The following is a 23212-nucleotide window of genomic DNA, read 5'->3' as shown; positions in this document are numbered from 1 at the left end:
CTATGTATGTATATATGTTTATACATACAATCCCTGTCTCTCTCTCTCTCTCTCTCTTGCATTCGTTCTCATTCTGTCTCGCTTTGTAGCTCTCTGACAAGCTTCACTAATACCGTTTCTACACACACATACATACTACGTGAAAGCTGCTCTTCCGGTGTCTCTATTAAAGCTCGGCGTGTTTTCCGAGCTTTCGGTGTTACTGTCCTACTGATGTTGAAAGATCGTATAGTACTATTCAAAAGAGAAAGAGAGAGTGAGACAGAGACAAAGAGAATGCATACCTTTGGCTTTGCCAAATTCTTCGTATATCTTTCGGAAAATCAACGTCTTCCATTTTACGTTTCATCATTGATACTTTATATTCGCTATCACGGACATTGTATTAAAATCAAACGTTGTAACCTAGTATAAATTGGTTCAGGTAAATGGATATTTTTGTAACTATCATAATGATCGAATGAATTTTTCAATATCTACTTAATGCACCTGCTCAATTACTTTCATCGATTTCATTAGCATAATCATTTCGAAAAACGGGAAAACATTTTTCCGTCTAATCGAAGCTATTCAAAATGGAAGTAATCGTTTAAGTTATAAGAGTGACACATTCGCGTTCAGGATGGTATAAACCTTCATACCGACAAATGATTATAGGGATGGTCGATCTGTTTTGGGCAAATGGTTGTTCGGTCGTCCGATAGAAACCGGACTCGTGATATAGGTCCTCATATAATAGCTCGTAATCCATACAATATCGTTTACGGTAATGTGAGAGCACTTAATCATTCACGTTATTACGTCACGCCCAAGCATTCGCATCCGTAATTGCCTCCGTACCGCCAATATTCCTCATTACCATAATAACAGTACCTGAACGATCGCCGTTGACGTCTATAACATTAATAATAGTAACTCTCTTTTGTCGCGGAAGTAAAATACTTTAACTATACGTCACGAACCATTACCTGTCATTTCCTTTTAAAAATGTAACTTTGGAAAAAATAAATGATTAATAAATTCTTTCGTTACAGTATCCCGGAATAACATATTATATACACTACGTTGAATGAAATTTTCCCCCCCAAAAAAAAAAACAAATACACTCATCAGAATTAGCAGCTTAAAAAGTGAACCATTCTCTCATCGAATATTTAGAAAACGCGTACGCGGAATAACTCTCCCGATGGTAGTAACGGAAATAAAAAAGAAAGAAAAAATAGATAAAAAAAATAAAAAGTAAAAATTGATGGTGTTTGACCATATACTACTCTTCACTCGCATCCCCCTTTTTGGTTATGGTTTGGCAAGACACGTCGTTTCTCTCGGCTTTTCATCCGCTTTCCCTGGGGATTATTGCAAGAGGGACATTTTCGAGGGATGTTCTCACGAGCTCGGCTCGGCTCGGCTCGCGTTGATGCCCGGATACGGGAAGAGCTAGCTGACGAGAGAGAGAGAGAGAAAGAGAGAGAGAAAGACGATGATGGGGACGATACACCAGGGGCTTAACATACACACTCCACCCCCGGTAGGCGGAGTGTACCGCCTACAAGCTACCCCCACCATCGAACCACACGGCACTGATAGCAGCGATATCAGGCAAACACTTGTTGCTTGGCTGCTGGAGCCTCCCGTCCTTCCTCACGTAACATCCCTCTCCCTCTCCCCCTCTCCTTCTCTCTCTCTCTCTTTCTTTATAACTACCCCTCTTCTTAATTTTCTTTTATACTTACTATCCTAAGCTTATCAAATGTTACGATACCTATCGATGATAACTCTTATGAAGAGTTTATGATTATATGTATATTGTTTTTTTAATTGATTGCGAATGATCGTTTTATCGAAACGATATTATAATTTTATTCAACGAGGGTAATTGGATTTATGAATACGATAGGGATATAGAGTAGTTGTATGGAAATAATTGAATTATTTAATTGAGATAAACAATATTAAAGACTATTATCACGATCATCTTTATTTTTGTTTGATTTATTTGATTTGTTTATTTTTCTAGGCAGTGCGGTGGCTGCAGCCGACACCATTTCCGCGCCGTGGACTCCCGCGAGTTCCGGGCCGCCGCCCGACGCCAACGGCTCCGGCTCGGATACGAAAAACCTCGACGTTGGCGAAATTAGCGATGTAAGTATATTCGATTAATATTTATTAAACATTTTTATTCATTATTGTAAATACCATATATACGCAAGTTACGTATAAGGATAATTAGGTATCAAATATCACACGTGTATTTCAGATAATTCAAAAATGATTTTTATATCAAGTATTATAGACAAATAAAAATTTTATGTATTAGGGAACTTTTGTATATTATTCGAAATTAAAATTAACCTAAGAATTATACGAAAAATTGATATTCAAAATCATCTATATATTTTGAACCTATAAGATTATATTTTTAATTTTTTTAATTATATTATATTTGTCGTGTTTGATTTATATATTATTTTGTATAAATAAAGGTTAGTCGATTTCTTGGCAAAGTCTCTGGAGTATGTTCGTATGGGGTTTTTTTTTTTTAAGTAGATAAACTCGAAGATAATCGTTGAGTTCCTTTTCGTACGGCACACATACACACGCACACACACATATATACACACAGCCAGAAAGGAGGTCTTCGTTTCGTTGAAATTCCGAGTCTTGTTTTCTTCCTGCACTCAGATATAACATCGTGCGTACATATACGTGTGTATATACGTGCATGCGTGCATGCATGCACGTATACATACATACGTAAACCCGTATACGGGAGAAGAGGAGGGCTTATACGCGAACGGCCGGAAATAAAAGTGGATACGCGAGAATTTCTCGAATCGCAGAAAGCAAAATCGTCGCGTTCCATGCGTGCTTTTAACTTCGAGAGAAACTCTTCGACGAGAGAGAGAGAGAGAGAGAGACTCTTTGTTTCAAAAGAACTCATCTGATTGGCCGGATTCAAGAATTCGTATTTTTTTTTTCTCCTTTTTATTTTCCACCGCCATATCGAGAATAGAAAATTATATTTCTTTCTTTTCTTTTCTTTTTTGTCGATTAATTATATAGATAAAATAACATTCCTATTTACGAGTAAGATACTGAAGAAAAAAATATTATCTTCGTAATTTTCTATATACATTACCGGTCAAAAGTTTGAAATACAGAAATACTCTTTTCTCTCTTCTCTTTCTTTTATAAAAGAATATTTAAAGGTATAAAGAAATGCTGAGATTTTTAAAAAAATAGAAAAAACACAATATTGAACTTATTAATATTCGATGAGTAATTAAACAATTGATCGGTATAATTGATTTTTTACTGCAAACGATAATAAATATTTTGGTTGTTTACTGTATACATATATAAAAAACTAATCGAATTTTGATGTTTGTTATATTCGATAAAATGAAAATCAAGGATTCTCTTAACCATTTGATTTTCTTGTTTCAGGACGAAAAGGATCTGTCAGCGGCGGACGCAGAGGGAGTATGGTCTCCGGATATCGAGCAAAGCTTCCAGGAAGCTCTCACCATATATCCGCCATGCGGTCGACGCAAAATTATCCTTTCCGACGAAGGGAAGATGTACGGTAAGTCGATAAGATTAACGTACTATGCGAGCTGCATATTTAAACCCATACAGGATGCAGATACGTACCGCTACCAAACAAAAGGACTAATGGTTTATCCCCTTTTTTTTTTCTCTTGCGAATATCCATGATTGGTTTAATAAAACGATAAATGAAACCAAAAAGTAATACCGAACGACATTGTATTTATAAAAAGTATAAAAGCTTTCTCTTTTCCTATTTTTTCGATTCTATCTAATTCCTTTTCTTTTTTGTTCCGGATTTTTGGGATAGAAAAATATATTTGTCACGAAAGTTACTCGTAGAAATAACTTTTTTTTTCTTTTACTATTTACTACGCAAAGAACAGATTTTGATTCGAAACATTTTTATAATCGTATATTCGATCTTATACAAAATTTACGTTCAACGCAACGAATAATAATAATAATAATAATCATAATAATAATAATACGATAAAATAATAATCCGTCATTTAAATCGTAGCAATTTCAATGCTTAAAAACGAAAAACTTTATCAAATTTTATCGTTTCGTCGAAGAGAAAAAAAGAATATAAAAATTCGAAAAATCCTTTTCATCGATCTATCTTGTCCGTCTTATATTAGATCGAATAAAATTGATAAGGCGTGTCAATGAGAAGAAAAAAAAATCTATATATATGTATACACATATATCGGTATCGAAGGATAATCTCTTGTTCGTTTCACGTAGTCGAGCAAAACTACGTTACGCGATGCGACGCGTCGGAGATGTTCCGACCTGGACATCGTTATTGCTCGATGCTGAGGTCAGTCTACGTGACCGGCCGGATATTGCTTGGTACGACCACCAGCAGCACCGTGGTGGCCAACCACCATAAACCACCACCACCATTAACCGCCATGAACTCCACCACCGAAGCAATAACGCTCTCGTGTCTCGCAACTCCTCGTCCTCCTACACCTTTCCCCCTTTCCTTCTCCCCTTCTCTTCTATCTTCTCTTTCTCCTCTCTCTCTCTCTCTATCTATCTATCTATCTATCTATCTATCTCTTTCTTTTTTTCTTTCTTTTACATTTTTCTTTTTTTTTTCCTTTTTTCATTCTCTTTCTTCTTTCTTGTGGAACTCCACCATAGTCTTTATTAAATTTAGAAAAATCACGACGTGCCTTCAATATAGTCTACCCATTTTCCCCCCTCCCCCAAGCAAACCCCCTACCGCAGCCTACCTTCTTTTTCTTCTTAACTTTTTTTTTTCAAATTCCTCGCGATATCGTTCGAAAAAAGATTCCTTCCTAATATGGTTTTATTAATTTTCTTTTTCCTTTCATAACTTTAACGAATTAACGTGTTTTCCGGATTAATTCCTCATCGTAACACCCATGTCGAATTCACCCATCGTTGCTTACTTTCTCTCTCGCAAAAATATATATATATATATTTGTTTTCAATTGATTTATTTATCAACTTAACGTAATTTTGTTTTCTTCGGAAAATTATATCGCGACAGTTCACGGTTTTAATTCTAGTTTTAGTCACTCTACACGGTGGATAAACGAGTACCGCTTGAATCCCATTCGTTAAGGTACACAATATCGCTTAATTTCCGAAAACACTCCGCGCGAAAAACCAGCGGGTGGCAATTCAATCGTGGCCCGCGGCGTCCTATGAAAACGAACCTTAATTCGGCTTTCTATCTTCCTCCCCCCTTTCCCCTTTCCACCAACAACTCGTCTTCGTTCTATGCGCGTATGCACGGTGGTGTGTCTGCTGCTCCTCTCTACTATCGTCTTGTTTTCTCTTTCTCATTCTCTTCAATTTCACAGATGAAAACAGGAAGAACGATGCAATGACAACGATGAAATGAGGGTGAGAAGAAGGGTAGGAAGGGGAAGGGGAAGGGGAAGGGGAAGGGGAAGGGGGAGAGGGGATTAGCACGGTGTTGTTTACGCTTCTCACCAAGTTACTCTCTCTCTCTTTTTCTCTCTTCCCCTCCCCCTACCCCCGCCTCTCTTTCTCTCTATCTTGTTTTCGTTCTCGTTCTTTATATTCCGATTCTCTTACGAATTATAGTGAAAATTAGTTTTGCTAGTAACGAATAGAGAAAAAAAGGAGGCGGAGTAAATTCGCTCGATGATTTACGATAACAGCAGTAACAGCATCGTCCATTTCGACAACACGAACTGTTCCTTTATAATATATACCTACATTTCTTCCTTAGGAAATAATCCCTTTTTCGCGATAACGAGAAATATCCGAACAATACTCTTGATTATTTATCGCGACCATGTTGAAACAATTCCACGTTGTTTTGCTTATATTTCTCCGACAAGATTGGATTTATCGTTGTTTTAATTTTTTTTATCATATTTATATTGGATTGAGAAGAAAGTATTATGAATTATAAATTGTCCTTAGAAAAATATCCGATACGTCGAGACGAATTTAGAGAATTATTTAAAAAATAACGACGATATAATAATATACTTGAAATGGACAGTTTCTTATTAAAGATATTTCTTCCTGAAATAGATTCTTCATCATTTTTCTTGACATTGAGAAACGCGACGTCAGTTCTCGATACTCGAAAAACTTAAATGACATATAATATAATAGATTAAAGAAAATATTCTAAAAGAATAACCATAAAACGAGATATTCTGCACAAAATATCATTATCGATCGTACGTACATATTCTCTTATTTTAAATAAAAATTGTTCTTATTGGAAATCAAATCCGATACGTCAGTTCGAATAAATATTGAAACGATTAAAAATAGAAAAAAAATAAAAATAAGAATGACGACGATTTCCTATAGGAAATAATATTTCTTCGCGAAATTTCGTAATTTTATCTTGACATTGAGAAACGCGACCTCGATTGTCGAATAACCCGGAAGGAAAAGAACGAGATACAAGATCGATTTAAAAGGTAGAAAACGAAGAAGGGGGTGGTGGTGGTGGTGGTGGTGTAAGAGGAAAAGAAAAAAAAGGAAAGGGAGATAGATGTAGAGGTAGAAGTAAGGGGGTGGAGGGAAAGGTTGGAGGATGTCGACCATCCGTCGCTACGTTCGTCCGTTCATCTATCCGGCGGAAGGAAACAAAGGATAACGAGGCGCGAAAATCGCTTAACGTGATTGGCCATCGATCCTACGGGGAAACTTATCTCGCCCATTGCTTCGCCGAGCCAATAAAGGATACCCCCTCACGGCCGCCCCCCATTGGCCCTTTCCATGGGATTAAATATCCCGAGGCAATTTACCTCTTTCTAGCGCGTCCCTTTCTCCTTATTTCACCTTTTCCAAGCACCCCTTCCTCTTCTCCACTTTTTTCTCTCTCCACTCCCAACCCCCAACCTCCCTCCCAACCTTCTTCCACTTGCACTTCTTCGTTCTTCTTCTTCTTCTTCTTCTCTTCTTCTTTTTTTTTTTTTTTTTTCTTTTCCTTCCTTTATCTTTACCTCCCACTCATTCTAGCCATCACCACCACCACCACCATTCTTCTTTTCTATCAACCTTATACACCACCCACGCTCGAGATTTCTTTGCTACGCGAACGTTTCCTTTCCGTTAAGACAGGAAATGCGTTTATACCGGTAAAGAAGGAATGAGAAAAAAGGAATAAGGGGGCGAAGGGATAAGTCACAAGGGGAAGTCGAGATTGCTTTAAATTTAATTATAATTCGAATGAGATCGGTCGAAGCGAAGCAACCATCAGTGACAGGTATTTCTTAATATCTTTTTCCACTTTGACTACGGATTCCCCTTTTTTCTTTCGATCGCGAAAAAAGCGTTCTTTTATTTTTCTCTCATCTCTATCTTTTTTTTTTCTATTTCCTCTCTTTTATCTAATTCTCCTTTTTTTTTTCTACATTCGCTTTTTATTTTATAATTAATATTACAGGCAAAAGAAAAAACTTGATACAATAATTGAATATTTGTTCATTTCTATATTTATCGTTTTTATATTACCAAAAATCTTTGTAAAAGTAAATAGATAGAAATTAACGGTTCAATCGTTTAAATTAGTATCGATTAAATGTAATTTGAATTAATTAAAATATCGCGTATCAAATCGTTGTATGAAAATATTCAACGAGTGCGTATCGATTTCTTAGAAGAGAGAGAGAGAGAGAGAGAGAGAGATAGAAAGAAAAAACTAATTAGCATCAATTCTGAATCTATTTGAAAGTATCTTATACTTAGATACATATACGTATTGCGACTTGTGCTAGCATGTAGCGTGAGATACGCCATGGGCAAGCAAGAAATGGATCAGGTAGCAAGCAATTTAGACACGAAAGAACGAGTTAACTCTGCCTCAGGACGTATTTAGACAGATAAATCGTTGCTTCGCGAACTCGGCAGTCTCTGTCTTTCTCAGTAGACCATAACTGAATCAGTCTTGCGTAAATCGTGTACGTTGGATGCTGGAAACCTTAGCGACCGATCTACTATAGTTAAAATCTATACTCGTACACGTGTGTATAACAAGAGATCGTATGTCCTTATACAACTTTACTTTATTCATTTCTCGAAGATCTTAATAGGATTTAATGGAATCTATTTAAACATTTAAAAATAGAAAATCAATCATTGATCACCTTTAATTATTATATAATAATTATCTAAATTATGTCACACACGCGCGTAACAAATAAATCAATTACGATTATATATCGTTGATTGAAGTTAACTGATTTAATATAGAACAAGTTTTATCAAATAATTAATAATTTAGAGACGAAATGACATATTATATGTAAGTGATACGTGTAAACACTATGGATAATATATATATAATAAATTATTTCAATTAAAGATAAATCTTTAAAGAAGGAATAGAAAGTTTACGAAGAAGTCATGGATGTTAAAATAAAATAAGATTAAATAAATATAATCATAAAATTGAACAAAAAACTAAACGACATGCATATATATAAATATAATATATGAGAAAATGAATAATTCCATTTTCGAGTAACACGAGGGGCAGGGAAGGAAGGGGTAAAGTCGAGGTCATGGTGTTATAAAAAACTTTAATACGAAATATTGCGACACTTATATCTGAGAAGAAATATGAAAGGAGTTGAAGGAATAAGAAAGATAGAAATACAAATAAATAAATAAATAAATAAATAAATAAATAAAGAGAAAGAAAGAAAAAGAGAAAAAGAGGAGGCATAGGATGTTCCTATGATACGCGTTGGCATTTATTCGTACACAGAGAGCGTGTACGTGTCCTGTTAGAAGGATGCCCTTTTCCTTCTTCCCAGTTGGAAGCACGTTCGCGTCTTTATGATTCTCCCCTCGCGTTTGCTCTCCTTAGACTACGTGAGCCACCATACCATACCGCGAAAGTAGAAGTATCCTGGTTTATGGGTCATCCGGTCGTGGCGTGTGTATACGTATATATACATACTACACCATACTACACCATATACCATACTTCTATGATCGTGAGATCGCGTCTAGTCTTCTGGGATTCACGAAACTGTGTTTCGTAAAGAGAAAGAGAAAGAAGAAAGATAGACATACATGAGAGAAAGAGAGAGAGAGAGATAGCCAACGTTGGCTTCCAAACACCCTCGTAAATCGGCTCTGCTGTTGCTATCTTATCGTAAGCGTCTCTCAAATTCCCAAAGGATCTTCTCTGTTTCGTATACGAACAGAGGAGGTCTTTCCAGTTGAAGTTTCCTCTACCCGTTTATCGTCGTCGACCATATCATAACGCACAATATCATCACATCTATTTCTCTCTTTGTCTTCTCGTTCTATCTAATGTCTTCAAACTTTCGACAGAATCATCGTAAGTTTGACCAAGTCAACGCTATACATATTTCTATCTTTCTCTTTCTATCTATCTTTCTATTATAATTCACTAGACACATCTGAAAGTACATCTTTCGTTTAGCTGTTCGAAAATACTGGCGAATATTCTTAAGATATATATAAGATTATCTCCCATCTTTCTCTCTCTCTCTCTTTCTCTTTCTATATATATCTTTGTCTCAGTTACTATCGTTCATTTCTATTCGAACTTTCTCAAAGCCTCGGTGAAGCCTTTCACTGTGCTCCTTTATCGATCTCAACTACCAGTTGCTCTTCCGACGATTTGAGTTTGTGTGATTCATCGTAAAAGAAGAAACGAACGAACGAACGAATGAAAAATGTGAAAGATAGAGAAAATGAGAAAAGAATATTTTTATTCTTTTTTTTTTATCACGGAAAATAATATAGTAGTAGTCCTCTGCTCATAGATAAGAAAACACGTTCCAATATTTGTATGTAATGTCCAATAGGTTGATCTCTTCGTGGTAGATATCACGATGCAATCTTTTCAAGAGAATAAAAGAGTGAGAGATGAGGGAAGAAGGGTGGGTGGGTGGGGTGCGACATGATGATATCTCGTACACGCTAGAGCTGAACTAGAGAGGAAAGAACAGGAGAGAGAGAGAGAGAAAGAGAGTGAGAAGATGGTGGTGCAAAGGGCAGAGGAAGGGAGTGTCCAGTTATTGACCGGTGAAAGAGGAGGGTGTTCCTCGAGGATCTCCTTCGTGCTTTCCTTTCGCAATTCTCGAAGCGTCGTCGTCTTTCGTTCGACGATTGACGCCCTTTTTTATTTTCATTCATTTTTTTTTTTCTATATTCTATTTTTTTTCTTTTGTGTCCCTTAGACGACAATTCCTTCTACAAAGGGATACGAATCTCCTTCAACAAAAAGAAAAACCCCTTGATGCAATTCGTATCATAAATTTGTCCAAAAATTTTATCTCGTCGATATATATATTAATATTTAATAAATAATTATTAAAATGATGATAAGAGTGATAATTATTCGCTAGACACGTAGATATCTATCTATTACGTATTTAATCGTAAAATTAATTTATCATTCCTTATTATATACGAATTTGATGAAAATAAGATGATATCATCTTAAACGAATGATTAATTAAACGATTATAAGCATAGAAAAGTTTTATAGTAAAATTGCCAATTGTTCTTTCGCTTCTTCTCTATTACTTTTTTATCCTACTTTTCATTTTTTTTTCTTCCCCCTCTCTCTCTCTCTATCCCTCATTCTCTTCTCGTCTCGTCAAATCTCATTAAAACGGTCCGCGTGATTCTCTTGAAAATGGCTAGGACGAGGGAAGAACGAGTTAATCCGAAAGAGAAAGAGAAAGATATCTAGGCGGTAAAGAAATGAGGGAAGAGTAGGAGGAGAAGGTGGAGTAAGGAGGGTGGGTGGGAAAGGAACAAGATAGTAGTAGGAGCGTTAACGAGATTCAGAAGTGCTTGTGCGCGCGTGCGCAGCGCAATACAACACAACACAACACAACACAACACAAGCCAAGCCAAGCAAGACAACACAACAACACATTTATTCGCTTACTCGCTTAGACCGTCGTTCAATCGCAACGCGTCCATGACTGTACGTAATTTCGATCGGTCTTTCATGTTTGAAAGACGACGTTCCCAGGAGCGTTCGTCCTGCTGTAAGGACATCCACCACTCCCATCCTCTCCTCCTTCTCCTCCCTCTCTCCCTCCTTCGATCCTCTTCCTTCTCTTTCTCTACTATTTCTATCTCTCTCTCTATATATATATCTTTCTCTTCGTACATCGTAGCACCGATCGCCGAGGTTCTTCCTTCTTCGATATCCGATCCAATAATCCGATGCCGAGACGTCGTTGGAGCGTGAAATTATGGGCATTGACACGGCACTGTGGACGCTACGCTCCTTCGGGGGTTCCGCTGCTGCTGCTGCTGCTGCTTCTGCTGCTGATGCAGATGCTCGAGAAAAGAGAAAAAGGATAGTAGTAGGAATGATGTTGGGAAAGAAAAAAAAATACAGAAAGATGGTGCAAGGGGCGAAGGGGGGTGGAGGAGAAGGAGGACATAAAACGAATCGTGAAAAGATGGAATTTTTTTCTTGACTAGATTCTACGGATATATTCAATCGAGCCAGTCAGTCTTCCTCCTCCTCCTCCTCCTCCTTTTATCTGCATTTTCTTTATTTATGTATTTTTTCTTTTTCTTTCTTTTTTCTTTTCATTTTATTTACACTCGATTCACTCTTCACTCAATATATTGGCGTTATTATGTTATCAATAATCTTTTTCACACTCGAGCATAATTTTAATTACTTTTAAAAGAGAGAGAGAGAGAGAGAGGTGAGAGAGTGAAAGAAATAAGTTATACTACGATGATAAAAATGGAATTAAGGAAATAACTTATCCCGAAATGAAAGCAAAGTATTTTTTAACCCTTATGTTAGCTCTTAACGTGGTCAGTGATCACCTATAGGAAGAATGTATATGCTCGGTAAAAAAAGGGACTAAACTCGTACGTGTTCGAAGGTGTTGAAAAGTCAGCAGCTCTATTCGAAAAAAAAAAGAAAAAGAAGAAAATGAGAGAAAGATAGATAAAGATAAAGATGAAGAAAAAGAGAGAAGGAAAGAAACTTTTACCGACATCGAGTCTTTTCGACTCGATTTATCTACCAACCTACCTACTACATACCTTCCTACGTATAATACGTTGTTCACGTACGAATTTCCTGTTCCTGTTGAAAGAGAGATGAGCGAGAGAAAGAGATGGAAAGGGGTTCTTGGACACGTATATGGATGGACGAGAGAATACACTAGTGAGAAAGAGATGAACAGATGAACACACACACAGACAGAAAGAAAGAAAGAGATAGAGAGAGAGAGAGAGAGAGAAAGAGAACTTGATAGCACCTAAAGGAGAAAGAGAACGAGAGAAAGAGAGAGAGAGAGAGATAGAGAGATAGATAGAGAGTAGAGGAAGAAAGTTAGAAGAGGATAGAACGACGAGGGATGTAATAATCTGCGTCCGCATTGTCCGTCTTGCCGGCATGGCCGAGTCCTTTGACATCTCGCGGAGTTTAATTAAACTCGGGCGTATAATAGCTCCCGAAGAGAAGACGAGCCCTGGCTCCGACATCGTCGTCGTCGTCGTAGTCGTCGTCCTCCTCCTCCTCCTCCTCCTCCTCCTCCTTCTTCTCCTCCTTCTCGTCCTCGTTTTACTCGTCGTAGTCGTCCTTTTCGTTCTCCTACAACCCTCCGAAGCTGTAGATAGGACCGAACACGTTTACGCGTTTTGCATTACTCTCCCTTTAGTTCATCTTTCACCTTACTCAACGAATATTAGAGAGCTTGTTTTATTTTATTCTTACAATTAGTTTGTTAAGATAATCGTGTATAGATTGTTATAGAATCATTGTCGAATTTATTACTCTCCCTTTAGTTAATCTTACAACTTACTCAACGAATATTAGAGCTCGTTTTATTTTGTTCTTAGAATTAGTTTGTTAAGATAATCGTGTATAGATTGTTATAGGATCATTGTCAAATTTGTTGGTCGATTTAACGAAGAAAAGTTATATATTTATTATGTATGTGGATATAGGAAAAAACACGAGTGACTTTGACTATTTTAGACGTTCACATTTAAAAGATAGGATTTATTAAATAGAAATATCATCTCTCGATATATTATGTTTTTAATTTAATTATAAATATATAATAGAAATATAGGGAGAAAGAATAATAATTATTTATAACGTTTTAAAGTTGACTAAATATAATTTCATAGATTATATTTAACGTAAGTACGTGTAAAGAATAAAACGAGATAGATAAGTAAATAGTTGGTAGCCCGAAAAAGGTTGGGGATCCTTTTGGTCTCTAACAATAAGAAAGCGAGAAGGTATTTTAATTAGCGCAACTACGTAGTTTCATATTTGCAAAGGCGAAAGGAGAGCGACCGCTTTGGTGTTCTGCGACGTAATGAATATTAATTCGCGAGCATTACCGAGCCCTTTTACCCCTTGAAGAAAACCTCTTCATGCCAGTCGAGACCTGGCACCTTTGCGTTTAGGAAGAGAAAGAGAGAAAAAAGTAAATAAAGAGGTGGAAATAGAAAAAGAAGAAGAAGAAGAAGAAGATGAGGAAAAAGATAGGGAAAAATGGGGGAAGGTGGGAGGATTCGAGTAAGAAAGAATAGACGGATGAAAAGGTACGAAAGAAAAAGATGGAAGAAGATGCATCGCAAAGTTACGGAGCTTTCTGCTTCTATCTTCTTCTTCTTCTTCTTCTTCTTCTTCTGTTGTTTTTTTTCCTCCTTTTATTTTGTATTTCTCCTTTAATATTTTCTTTTTTATTTTTCTTTTTTCTTTTTTCTTTCTTTCCTATTTTTATTTTATTTCGCTCTTCTTCTCCTTTGAACCTTAGCAACGGCGAACGAACGAACGAACGAACGCTCGACGAAAAGCCAAGCCAAGCCACGCCAAGCCAAGCCAAGCCAAGCCGGCCAGGCCACCCTTTTACCGACGTCACCCTTTGCCTTGTGAGATATAACCCGCGCGTAAACGCGATCTCTTGTCTGTTAAAAGAAGAAAAGAAAATAGAAGTAAAAATAAAATAAAATAACGCACAGAACTTCTCTCTCGAGTAAAATCTTACGAATCGTGAAAAATCTTTCGAGTTAAAACAACAGCAACAACAGCTATAAAAAATACTACCTACGAGTTTGTTTCGCTTAAATCTTTCATAAAACGTTTCTTTCCAAAAATGAAAAAAAAAAAAAAAGAAAATAAAAAACTAAATACAAATCTTTATCTTAAATCATGAAATAAATTTAATTTCTTCTCTCTCTCTCTCTCTCTCTCTCTCTCGATATTTTCAAGTGACGCGTTTATTGGAAACGCGATAAACTACGTTTAGAAAAAGAAGCAAAATAAAATAAAATAAAATAAAATAAAATAAAATAAAAGGTAGAAAGAAACTGTTTCGAAGGAGAAGCTGAGAGAGTGTATAGCAAGAGACCTTACGCAAACTATGCGCTCACTCGAAAGATCGTTCCAAGGTTTACGGAAGGCGTATAATACCGTTTATCGTCCTCGTAAATCCGCGGATATACACTCACCAAAGTTCGACCCGCGGCCTCGGTACTCGTTTACCAAGGGAAACTCGACTAGAGCTTTAATCCCTTTCCGTTTTACGAGCGCCTTTTACGAGCCCACTTTCTCTCAACTTCCCCTTGCCCCTCCCCCTCACACTTCCTTCTTACTCTCTTTAGTATCTTTTGACCCTTTATCTCACTTTCATACCTTCTATACTTGATCTCTCATCGATAGATACTATTATTCCAGGGATCCATGAAATTCTTAAACCTTTCACCTAACTCTTGCAAGTGTTGTACCTAATAGGTTCGAAAAGGTTCGATAGTAATTAAGAGGTATTATCTCGAGAAAGAATTTCCGTGGAAATTTATTGTGGTAATCGTTGGCGCGTGATTATTTTTTCCTATTTTCTTTTTTTTTTTTTGTTGAGTGCAGTAATATCGATCGAGGTGAAAAATATACGAAGTATCATTCTTATAAACTCATCAATTTTATTTGTCCTTTTTGTTATACTATAATTTGTTTCCTCGTTATAATTCTTGAGAAAGAAAGAAAGTTTAAAAATATCGTTATTGAATTTTTATTTCGAATAAATCGGATTGTCAGGATTTTCCCAACCATTCTTTTCGGTCGTGTCTTAACCATTTTAATAAACTTTTAGAGTACGTGTTGGTAACGTTTATACGATCACCGATGTCTAGCATGAAACGATAGTAACATCGATGAAATGGTAGATCGTAAAAGCGAACCCGATTTGCGAGCTCAAGTTAGTATTTTGCGAAAGACGAATTATTTTTCCGTTCGGAAATGGCATAGATCGATATAAATATTGAATAACCTGAACTATAGCTTTCTGATAATATGGAATGACATTTACGATATTGCTATAGAAATTGTCGGTATAAATTTCATTTGAAAAAAACAAAAATTCCATGAAAATGTTAATATCAAAACGCTTTGGGAGAAACTCAACGAGCTTTATTATTTTATTATCAATAATATATCATTAAAAAAAAAGAGACCATCCAAAAATCGAATCGAAAAATGTAAAGCATATTTTCTTAAATCTTTTCTTTTAGAATGAAAAGAAAAAATGAAACGAGAAAACCAGAGAGAGGAATAATTCGACCCAATTTTGAATCTCAAAGTATAAAATGTCATGTTCGATGAAACGCACCACCATACGCGTTTACCTTTACGAGTATATGCTTACATGATCTTTTTTAACAAAATAGAAGATTTTCTCGTCTGTTTCTTTCACTATAGTGAAAGAAAAAGAAAGAAGAAAAAGGGGCGGAGGAGGAGGAGGAGGAGGAGGAGGAGAACGATCGGAAGACGTCGATGGCGATGAGTTAGTGTAAAAGAAAAAGTAAACCTAGAAAGAGAAAGAGAGAGAGAGAGAGAGAGACAGATAGAAAGACAAAGTTACGTGTTAGGTTCGTAGAGTCAGGGACGTGAAAGACGAGAGAAACGTGAAAGTGCAAAAGTATATGTGTAGGAAATACCTATAACTAGAAGCGAGTTGGTGTTGTCGAGAGAGAAAGAGAAGAAAGACAGAGTAGAAGCTAGAGAAAAAGACAGAGAAAGAGAGAGAGAGAGAAGAGAAGAGAAGAGAAGAGAAGAGAGAACGGTAGAGATAGTTTGTCGGTAGAAGTAAGAGAGAGAGAGAGAGAGAGAGAGAATGGGGGTTGCGTGTCGAGGGCTTGCAATGCCCCTTTTCGTTCTCCCTTCTGCCTAGGTTCGCTTGGAAGGAACGAGGAGAGGTCGAGGGAATAAGGGAGGAAGGGAAGGAGGAAGAGAGAGAGAGAGGGTGGTAGTGGGTGGATGAGGGTGGCTCAGAGGGTGGCGAAACTATGCGAAGAATGTGCAATTAGTGAACGGAGCAGGAGGCGAAGGGGTAGGTGGGACGGGCAGGGCTCCCGGAAAGGGACCGTCTGCGGGAGGGTAGAGAAGGGCAAAGGGTGGGTTGGAGCTTGGCGGAGGATATGATATGGTGTGCCCACGGTCGCACGATCGCGTTCGTGTTGGTACGGATGTCAGCGACGATACGACGCCACCAAAGACGACCTTACTGCTTCTGGTGGTATACGTTTCATGATAATGGTGGTGGTAGTAATAGTAGTAGTAGTAATGGTAGTAGTAGAGTTGGTGTTGATGGTGTTGGTGATGGTAGGTAGGGTACTGGTGGTACCTTCCTAGTAGCGTAGCAGAGAAGAAAATGGAAAGAAAGGAAGATGGATGGAATGGCGCCCAGAGACGATAAGAAGAGGAAGAGGAAGAGGAAGAGGGGAGGAGGAGGAGGAGGGGGAGGAAGAGTTCCTTGGCTGATGTTACTCCGAAGACAGAGAAAGAAAGAGATAGATAGATAGGGTAGGGAGAGGAAGGGGGGATACTTTTCGGAGGAGGGCTAAGCGTGTCAAGATTCGAAGATGCTTCTTCCAACGCAAGGACACTTATCGACTTCTATCCTTTTCAAGACTGAAAGTCACGTCGTCTAACGTCGGCCTAATCGAAAAAAAAAAAAAAAAAAAAGATAAAAATGAAATAAAAAGAAGAAAAAGAAGAAGATTCCTTCTCTCGTTTTCTTTCAGATCTGTTCATGGGAAATTTTTTATTTTTCATAGAGCTACGAGTCTTTGTCAATGACGAGAGACCTTCCTAACCCCTCCCCCCCCTCTCTCCCACTCTCAACCCTTCAATGAACAGGAAATCTTATCTTGTTATAAATGTACTACGGGATGAATTAACCCGACTGACGTTTCACTTTTCTAAGATGAAAATATTCGATCGAGAATATTACGCTATATCGGCTTAAATTTTCATTACTTTCCCCAACTGTATTCGCATTTCCAGCTTATCCACAAGTAACTAGTCCAATTTTATTAAAATTCATTTATTCTTGTTTTCTATGTGACTTTATCGTTATCAAAATTTTTCAAATCGTTCAAATTATAAGTATAATAAAAGTATTCACAGGGATCTTACAATTATACGCGATATCACATTACACGATACTTCAGTCGTTCAGTATTGTTTTTATAGAAAAGTATTATTAGATTTACGAAGCGAGGTGATGATGTCTTCGTTAGTATCATCTATCTCTGTTACGTTTAGTTATAAACGATCTCGTTAGAAATAAGCAATTGTTAATTGACGTTTAAACTATACTTTTGATCGATAGTGTACGTCTTACTTAATACAAAAGGAGGGATATATAGATTATGACAAAGAAAGTTTAAATCAAGTTGATGGTAAAATCGATCGAAATAGATCTCAAGTGGTTAGGTTTGAGAGATCTTTGAAGAGTCTTCCTGAGCGAACAGTACCAGACAGTAAAGCAAGCAAGCAAGCAAGCAAGAGAGAGTAAGAGAGAGAGAGAGAGAGAGGGAGAGAAAGAGGGTGGGAAAGCTTTAGGCCCGCTTTTCGAGTGGTCATCCCTTGACTCGAACCTAACCGCTCGACTGTATATTTGCTAATTGACTAAACGAGCTTAAACGCACTTCGAGACCTGGAGGATCGGCATCAGGCACTGTTTGTGAACCATCCATTAGTGGCGATGCTTCGCGGTGAGGTTCCCGTTGTATTCAGGAGGACCATTCGCAATTCCGCGTTCTTGATACGTCCAAAGCTGAACCCTTCTGTTGTTTGTACCAATGTTAGTGATGTTATATTGTCAAGGCACATCTCGTATTTAGATAGTCAAGAAAAGGAAAAGAAACAAGATTTATCAAATTTTAGACAATTCTTTTTGTTAGTTTAGGATAATTGTCATATCATAAATCGTAGATATAATTTAAATTCGTATACTATGTTTTCTTTTCTTTTTTTTTTTTTTTAATATTATACGTATACCTATTTGTTATCGATAGGAGGAAAGAAAGATAAAGAAGAGTCTTTTCTAATATTTAATGCAACCGATATTATATATGTATATATATATTATTCAATTCAAATTATATTTAAATAAATTATAAAATAATATGAAATTTTTAATGAGAATGAGAAACCCGGATAATTGTTAAGTCAAGTAGCAGATATACGTAATTAAATGTATTGTACATTCTTACTCGAGACAATGTTTAGCATATATTTGTATCTTTTGATACCGAAGGGAACAATAGAATGAGAGAGAGAGAGAGAGAGCTAGCAAGGGATAGCAAGAGAAAGACCATGCACGGTGCTCGTTACTTCGAGTCCACGATCATAATGGCCCTTCTTGTTAAATTGAGCATCAGGCAAGTGATTTACGTTGATTGCTCGTCGCGTCGCATGGTGTACATTCAGAGAGTCCCTCCGATCATCGTTCGGTACACACATACATACGTGTACACACAAGTAGTTATGAAGATACATGTATATCTATGTCGGCGTTAAATCGTTAAATATATGAATTCATAGTTGAAAGACGAGTAGTTAAAGTAACAGATTGAAATTTGATATTTATTTAAGGTATACTTTTCTACTCTACGAATAATGCTCGTAATTATCCGTTCTTATCTTATCTTGTACTTCGAAAAATCAATGTTTCGTTAGTCCTGTACTTTTCTATCGAATTTAATGTACACATCAAATATCAATTTAACATTTGAACGAATTCATTTGTTAATGTATGTAATATTTTATCTTATTTCATACTTTAACTGTAACGTATACCTATCTCGTCTCGTGCTTTTTTGTTATATCTAATCAACAGATCAAATTTTTATTTCATACCTTAACTATTGACTTTTATTGTAAATTCATATATTATCCAATTGAAGTATGTAATACTATATCTTCTTTCATACTTTAACTGATCACTTTAATTATTTCCATACATATACATATAATTTTTGTTTCTAAATTTTATTGTTAAATTTTTGTGTCTCGTTAACCTAGTTATAAATTATTCGAATTTTCGCGAAGATAAAAGACAAAAGTTAGAGAAAGAGTCCTTTGTATCCAGCATTGTATCCCAAGGTACCTTAAACCATAGTAACCTAGCTCTCCTCTCTCATCGAAGAATGTTCGGCCTTCAAAAACAGAGAAGGAACGCGCTCGCTCGCTCAGCAATGGCGCGTGGTTCATAGCGAGCCATTTAAAGGTCTTTGCAAAATTGAGTCATCACGCGGTTCGCCTGGAATCTCGAATATTTTCCTCCCGATGCTTCGGCTTCTCTCTTCGACCCCTTCCCCCTTTCCCCTTCCCCCTTTTGCACTCCTTTATCCTTTTCTCCTAACGCCCACCTAGACCACCAACCTCTTTTCTACCCTATCATCGAATCCCTCGTTATTTTATCGATTATCCCAAGCATCTTAGATTTCTAATACCGTTTATAATACTTTTTTTTACTTCTATCTTCAAATTAGTTTAGAATGGATCCAGCTGATTATTGAACATTTTTTTGTTCATAACGTCTATAATATTCTTTTGTGTATTTAAAATTAATCGATTATATTATTAAAATAGATAAAAAAATATATATATATATATATATATATATTTTTGTTAGTTAAATATACATTAATTATAATTATTATAAGTTTTAGCAAATGTTATTTGAATTCGATGATATCTCTTAACTTTCCTAATATTGAATCGTTCTATTTTTTTAATTAATTTAAAATCAATCAGCCTGAATTATTTTTAATTTTATTCGTAACATATCAATAATAATCTTTTCTATCTTAAAATTAATCAATTATATTATTAAAATAGATGAAACCAAATATATATATATATATATATATTTTTATTAAAATACATGAACATATAGTTATTATAAGTTTTAGCAAAGGTTGTTATATTCGATGATCTCTTAACTTTGGTAGTTCCATCGTTCTACTCGTTTCACGGGAACAATCGTACGCGCGTTAACCAACGTTAATATCCTCATTCTCGGTTCTGGGCTCGTGCGAAGCCCTCTTTCTCTCTATCTTCCTCTCTCTCTCTCTCTCTCTCTTGTATTTAATCGCGGCGAGCCATGTTTTATTTTCTCTTCATTTATAATCGTAGCTACGAGTGGAACAAACGGACAGCATCGGGTAGGTAGGGGCATGTTCCAAGCGTGCGTTTCGCGACCCACTGAAAACTCGAATGCAGTGCTCGAATTAATTTGAGTGTACGCGTATCTCTCTCTTTCACCCCTTTAGCCTTTGCCAACCAACCCCTCTCTTCCCTCTCTTGTATGCTCTTTAAATCCGTGCTCGTTGTCGGCCGAGTATTTCGTGTTTACCCAACTATGCCGATTAAAAGCGTGTCTCTCTCTCTCTCTGTTCCTCTACCTGTTTTTCTTTCTCTTTTCAACCTTCCCCCGCAAGTACTCTTTTCGCGGTTGCTTTTTTGCATGCACGATCTAGCATCGTTTTCTTTCTCTTATTTTTTCTTGTTTTTTTTATATTTTTTTTTCTCAAGGTATTACGCGTCCATTATAGTACTCACGCGACATACTCTCCTACCATGTATGCAAATGCAATTTTCCTAGAAATCGAATATCGTGTTCCGTTTATATTTATTCTCCTTTAAGTTACTCGCAAAAGTCTTACGATTACTAGGAAACGATGAAAAATTAAAGAGTTAAACGGTTATAAATATCCAATTGGATAATAATCAAAATGATCTCGCGTTGGTTACTTTATTTTTCTATTAGTTTTTGAATAAGTCAGAGAGAAATATTGTAATGTTATTCTAACGAATCTAATCTAATTCTTTGTGTTTTCGCACGGTCATCTGGATAATTCACGGAATTAGATTCAATTTATTTCGACGATAATAGTTATTAAACGAAAAGACGAACGTGATAGTATGCAAGGATTGAGAACGACTATAAAAGAGAGAGCGAAAGCAGACCTCAATGGAAATGGAGAAAGGGTTCTGTTGAAACTCACGTAAAATCTCGATTGGCTCCTTGACCCTTGCCAAGAAGATGCTCGCAGACCATCTGTTGGACTCGGTTCTCTATTCGAGTTATAATTATCTTGTATATACCGATAGAAAGTATCCAAACGCGGTTTAAAAATACATTACATTTAATGATGAAAATATCGAACGGATAGAAAAGTTCATCGTCAAAATATCTTCCAAGTGGACAATATTTTGTCCACTTAAATGTAAACCGATTAGAGATTTCATTTCTACATTAAATTAATGATTCTATAAATATTCAATCAATATCTATAATAAAATATTAGAATAAATGCTAACCCGTGCACATTTAAATATTATTTATAATTAAATATTTAGGTATATCAATGTACTCAATTTAACGTAACACACATGCTTGAATAAAAATACGAAAAGAAAATAATTACAAATTGTATATAACAATTAGTACTTTTCTAATCAATTCAAAAATGGAAAATAGAGAAAGATCGATCATATTAATCGATGAAAGATCTAATGAATATTCATGTAATCGCGTTCATTTTCTCTTCTGTTACAGGTCGGAACGAGCTGATCGCCCGTTATATCAAATTAAGGACCGGTAAGACGAGAACACGAAAGCAGGTCTCTTCTCACATACAGGTCCTAGCTAGGAGAAAACTTCGTGAAATTCAGGCGAAACTCAAAGTGGTGAGTGTTATTTTTTTATTATTAGACTATATGATCTTGTTTTTATTGACCCCCCCCCTTTTTGACCATATTCCTCCCCTTAAACCCAACCCTTCTTTTAAAGTACACGTTTATTTAATAGATACAAAATTTCTGATCCTTTATTTATTTACTTATATTTTTATTTTGTTATTCTTCGTGTTGTAAACTCTCCGTTCTCTCTTTTTTCGTTCACCCGTAATATACATATACACGCACGCATATATGTATGTATGCGTATATATATTTATATAATATTACATCCAAGATAACAGATTTGCTTCTTTCGCGTGAGCCGCGCAACTTCCTTAATTTTGTGGAGGGATAAAAGCGTTCGATGCTTCCGTTAGCGTTTTTCGTGGCTCGTTCGATAGGGGGAAGGGGGGGGAGAAAGGTAAGAAAAATAAAAGAAGCAGAAGAAGAAGAAGAAGAAGTAGAAGAAGTAGAAGAAGAAGAAGATGGGGGAAATAAGTAACGGGAACGTATTTTCCCTTGTAGCTAGAAGGAAGGAAGTTTCACATAACGGGCTGGCTGGCTCGTCGTGTATTTTAAGGGTCCGGAAAACGATATTATCTCGAGCGAAAGGAAGAAAAACACGCGTAATTGCGTCGCCTTTTGCACACGTAAGAGAAGGAAAAGGATACAAAAAGAGGGGGAAAAAAGAAAGGTACAGATAGAGAGAGAGAGAGAGAGAGAGGAGGGTGGATTGGAAGGGGGAAAAGGGAAATAGATAAAAAGAGATAGTGAATAGGGTGAGAATTTACGATAGAAAGAGCGATAAACGATATTGAGAAATCCAAGTAATGTCCATTCGTTCGAGAAACGAAGGACGCGTCGAGAGCTTTACAGTGGAATAAATCACGCGTAAAAATGAACCCCGGGCCGCGTTTAATCAACAGCTAAATTATTAAAGCGATTCGCGAACAATCGTGCCTTTTCCCTCCCTCCTTCCCGCCCACTCCATCCCCCTCTTCCACCACTCTTTCTCTATCTCTTTCTATTTCTCTTTATCTCTTTCTCTTCGAAACGAAACGAAGCACGCGTTTCTGCGTCCACTCCTCTCTTTCTCTCTCTCTCTCACTCTCTCTTTCGCTCTCTTTTTCTCCCTCCTATCATCCCTGTTAATAAATCAAAGTACGATTCATT

The 23212-nt window shown here is 36.5% G+C and overlaps 1 protein-coding gene across 5 annotated transcripts in view; it reads left to right on the top strand.

The window, feature by feature from the left end:
• Window positions 1–23212, top strand: part of LOC122526446 (protein scalloped) — a 153640-nt gene that overhangs the window by 120572 nt on the left and 9856 nt on the right. For all 5 annotated transcript variants that reach the window (XM_043649842.1, XM_043649846.1, XM_043649844.1 and 2 more), the window contains 3 exons: window positions 2018–2142; window positions 3448–3586; window positions 21918–22048. In XM_043649842.1, coding sequence (XP_043505777.1) covers window positions 2018–2142; window positions 3448–3586; window positions 21918–22048 — 395 coding nt within the window. The remainder of the gene's footprint in view (window positions 1–2017; window positions 2143–3447; window positions 3587–21917; window positions 22049–23212) is intronic.

Source organism: Polistes fuscatus, unplaced genomic scaffold, assembly GCF_010416935.1.
Source record: "Polistes fuscatus isolate 324 unplaced genomic scaffold, CU_Pfus_HIC Scaffold11, whole genome shotgun sequence".
Classification (NCBI taxonomy): domain Eukaryota; kingdom Metazoa; phylum Arthropoda; class Insecta; order Hymenoptera; family Vespidae; genus Polistes; species Polistes fuscatus.
The sequence above is the reverse complement of the archived record's forward strand: the minus strand, read 5'-3'. Positions and strand labels throughout refer to the sequence as shown.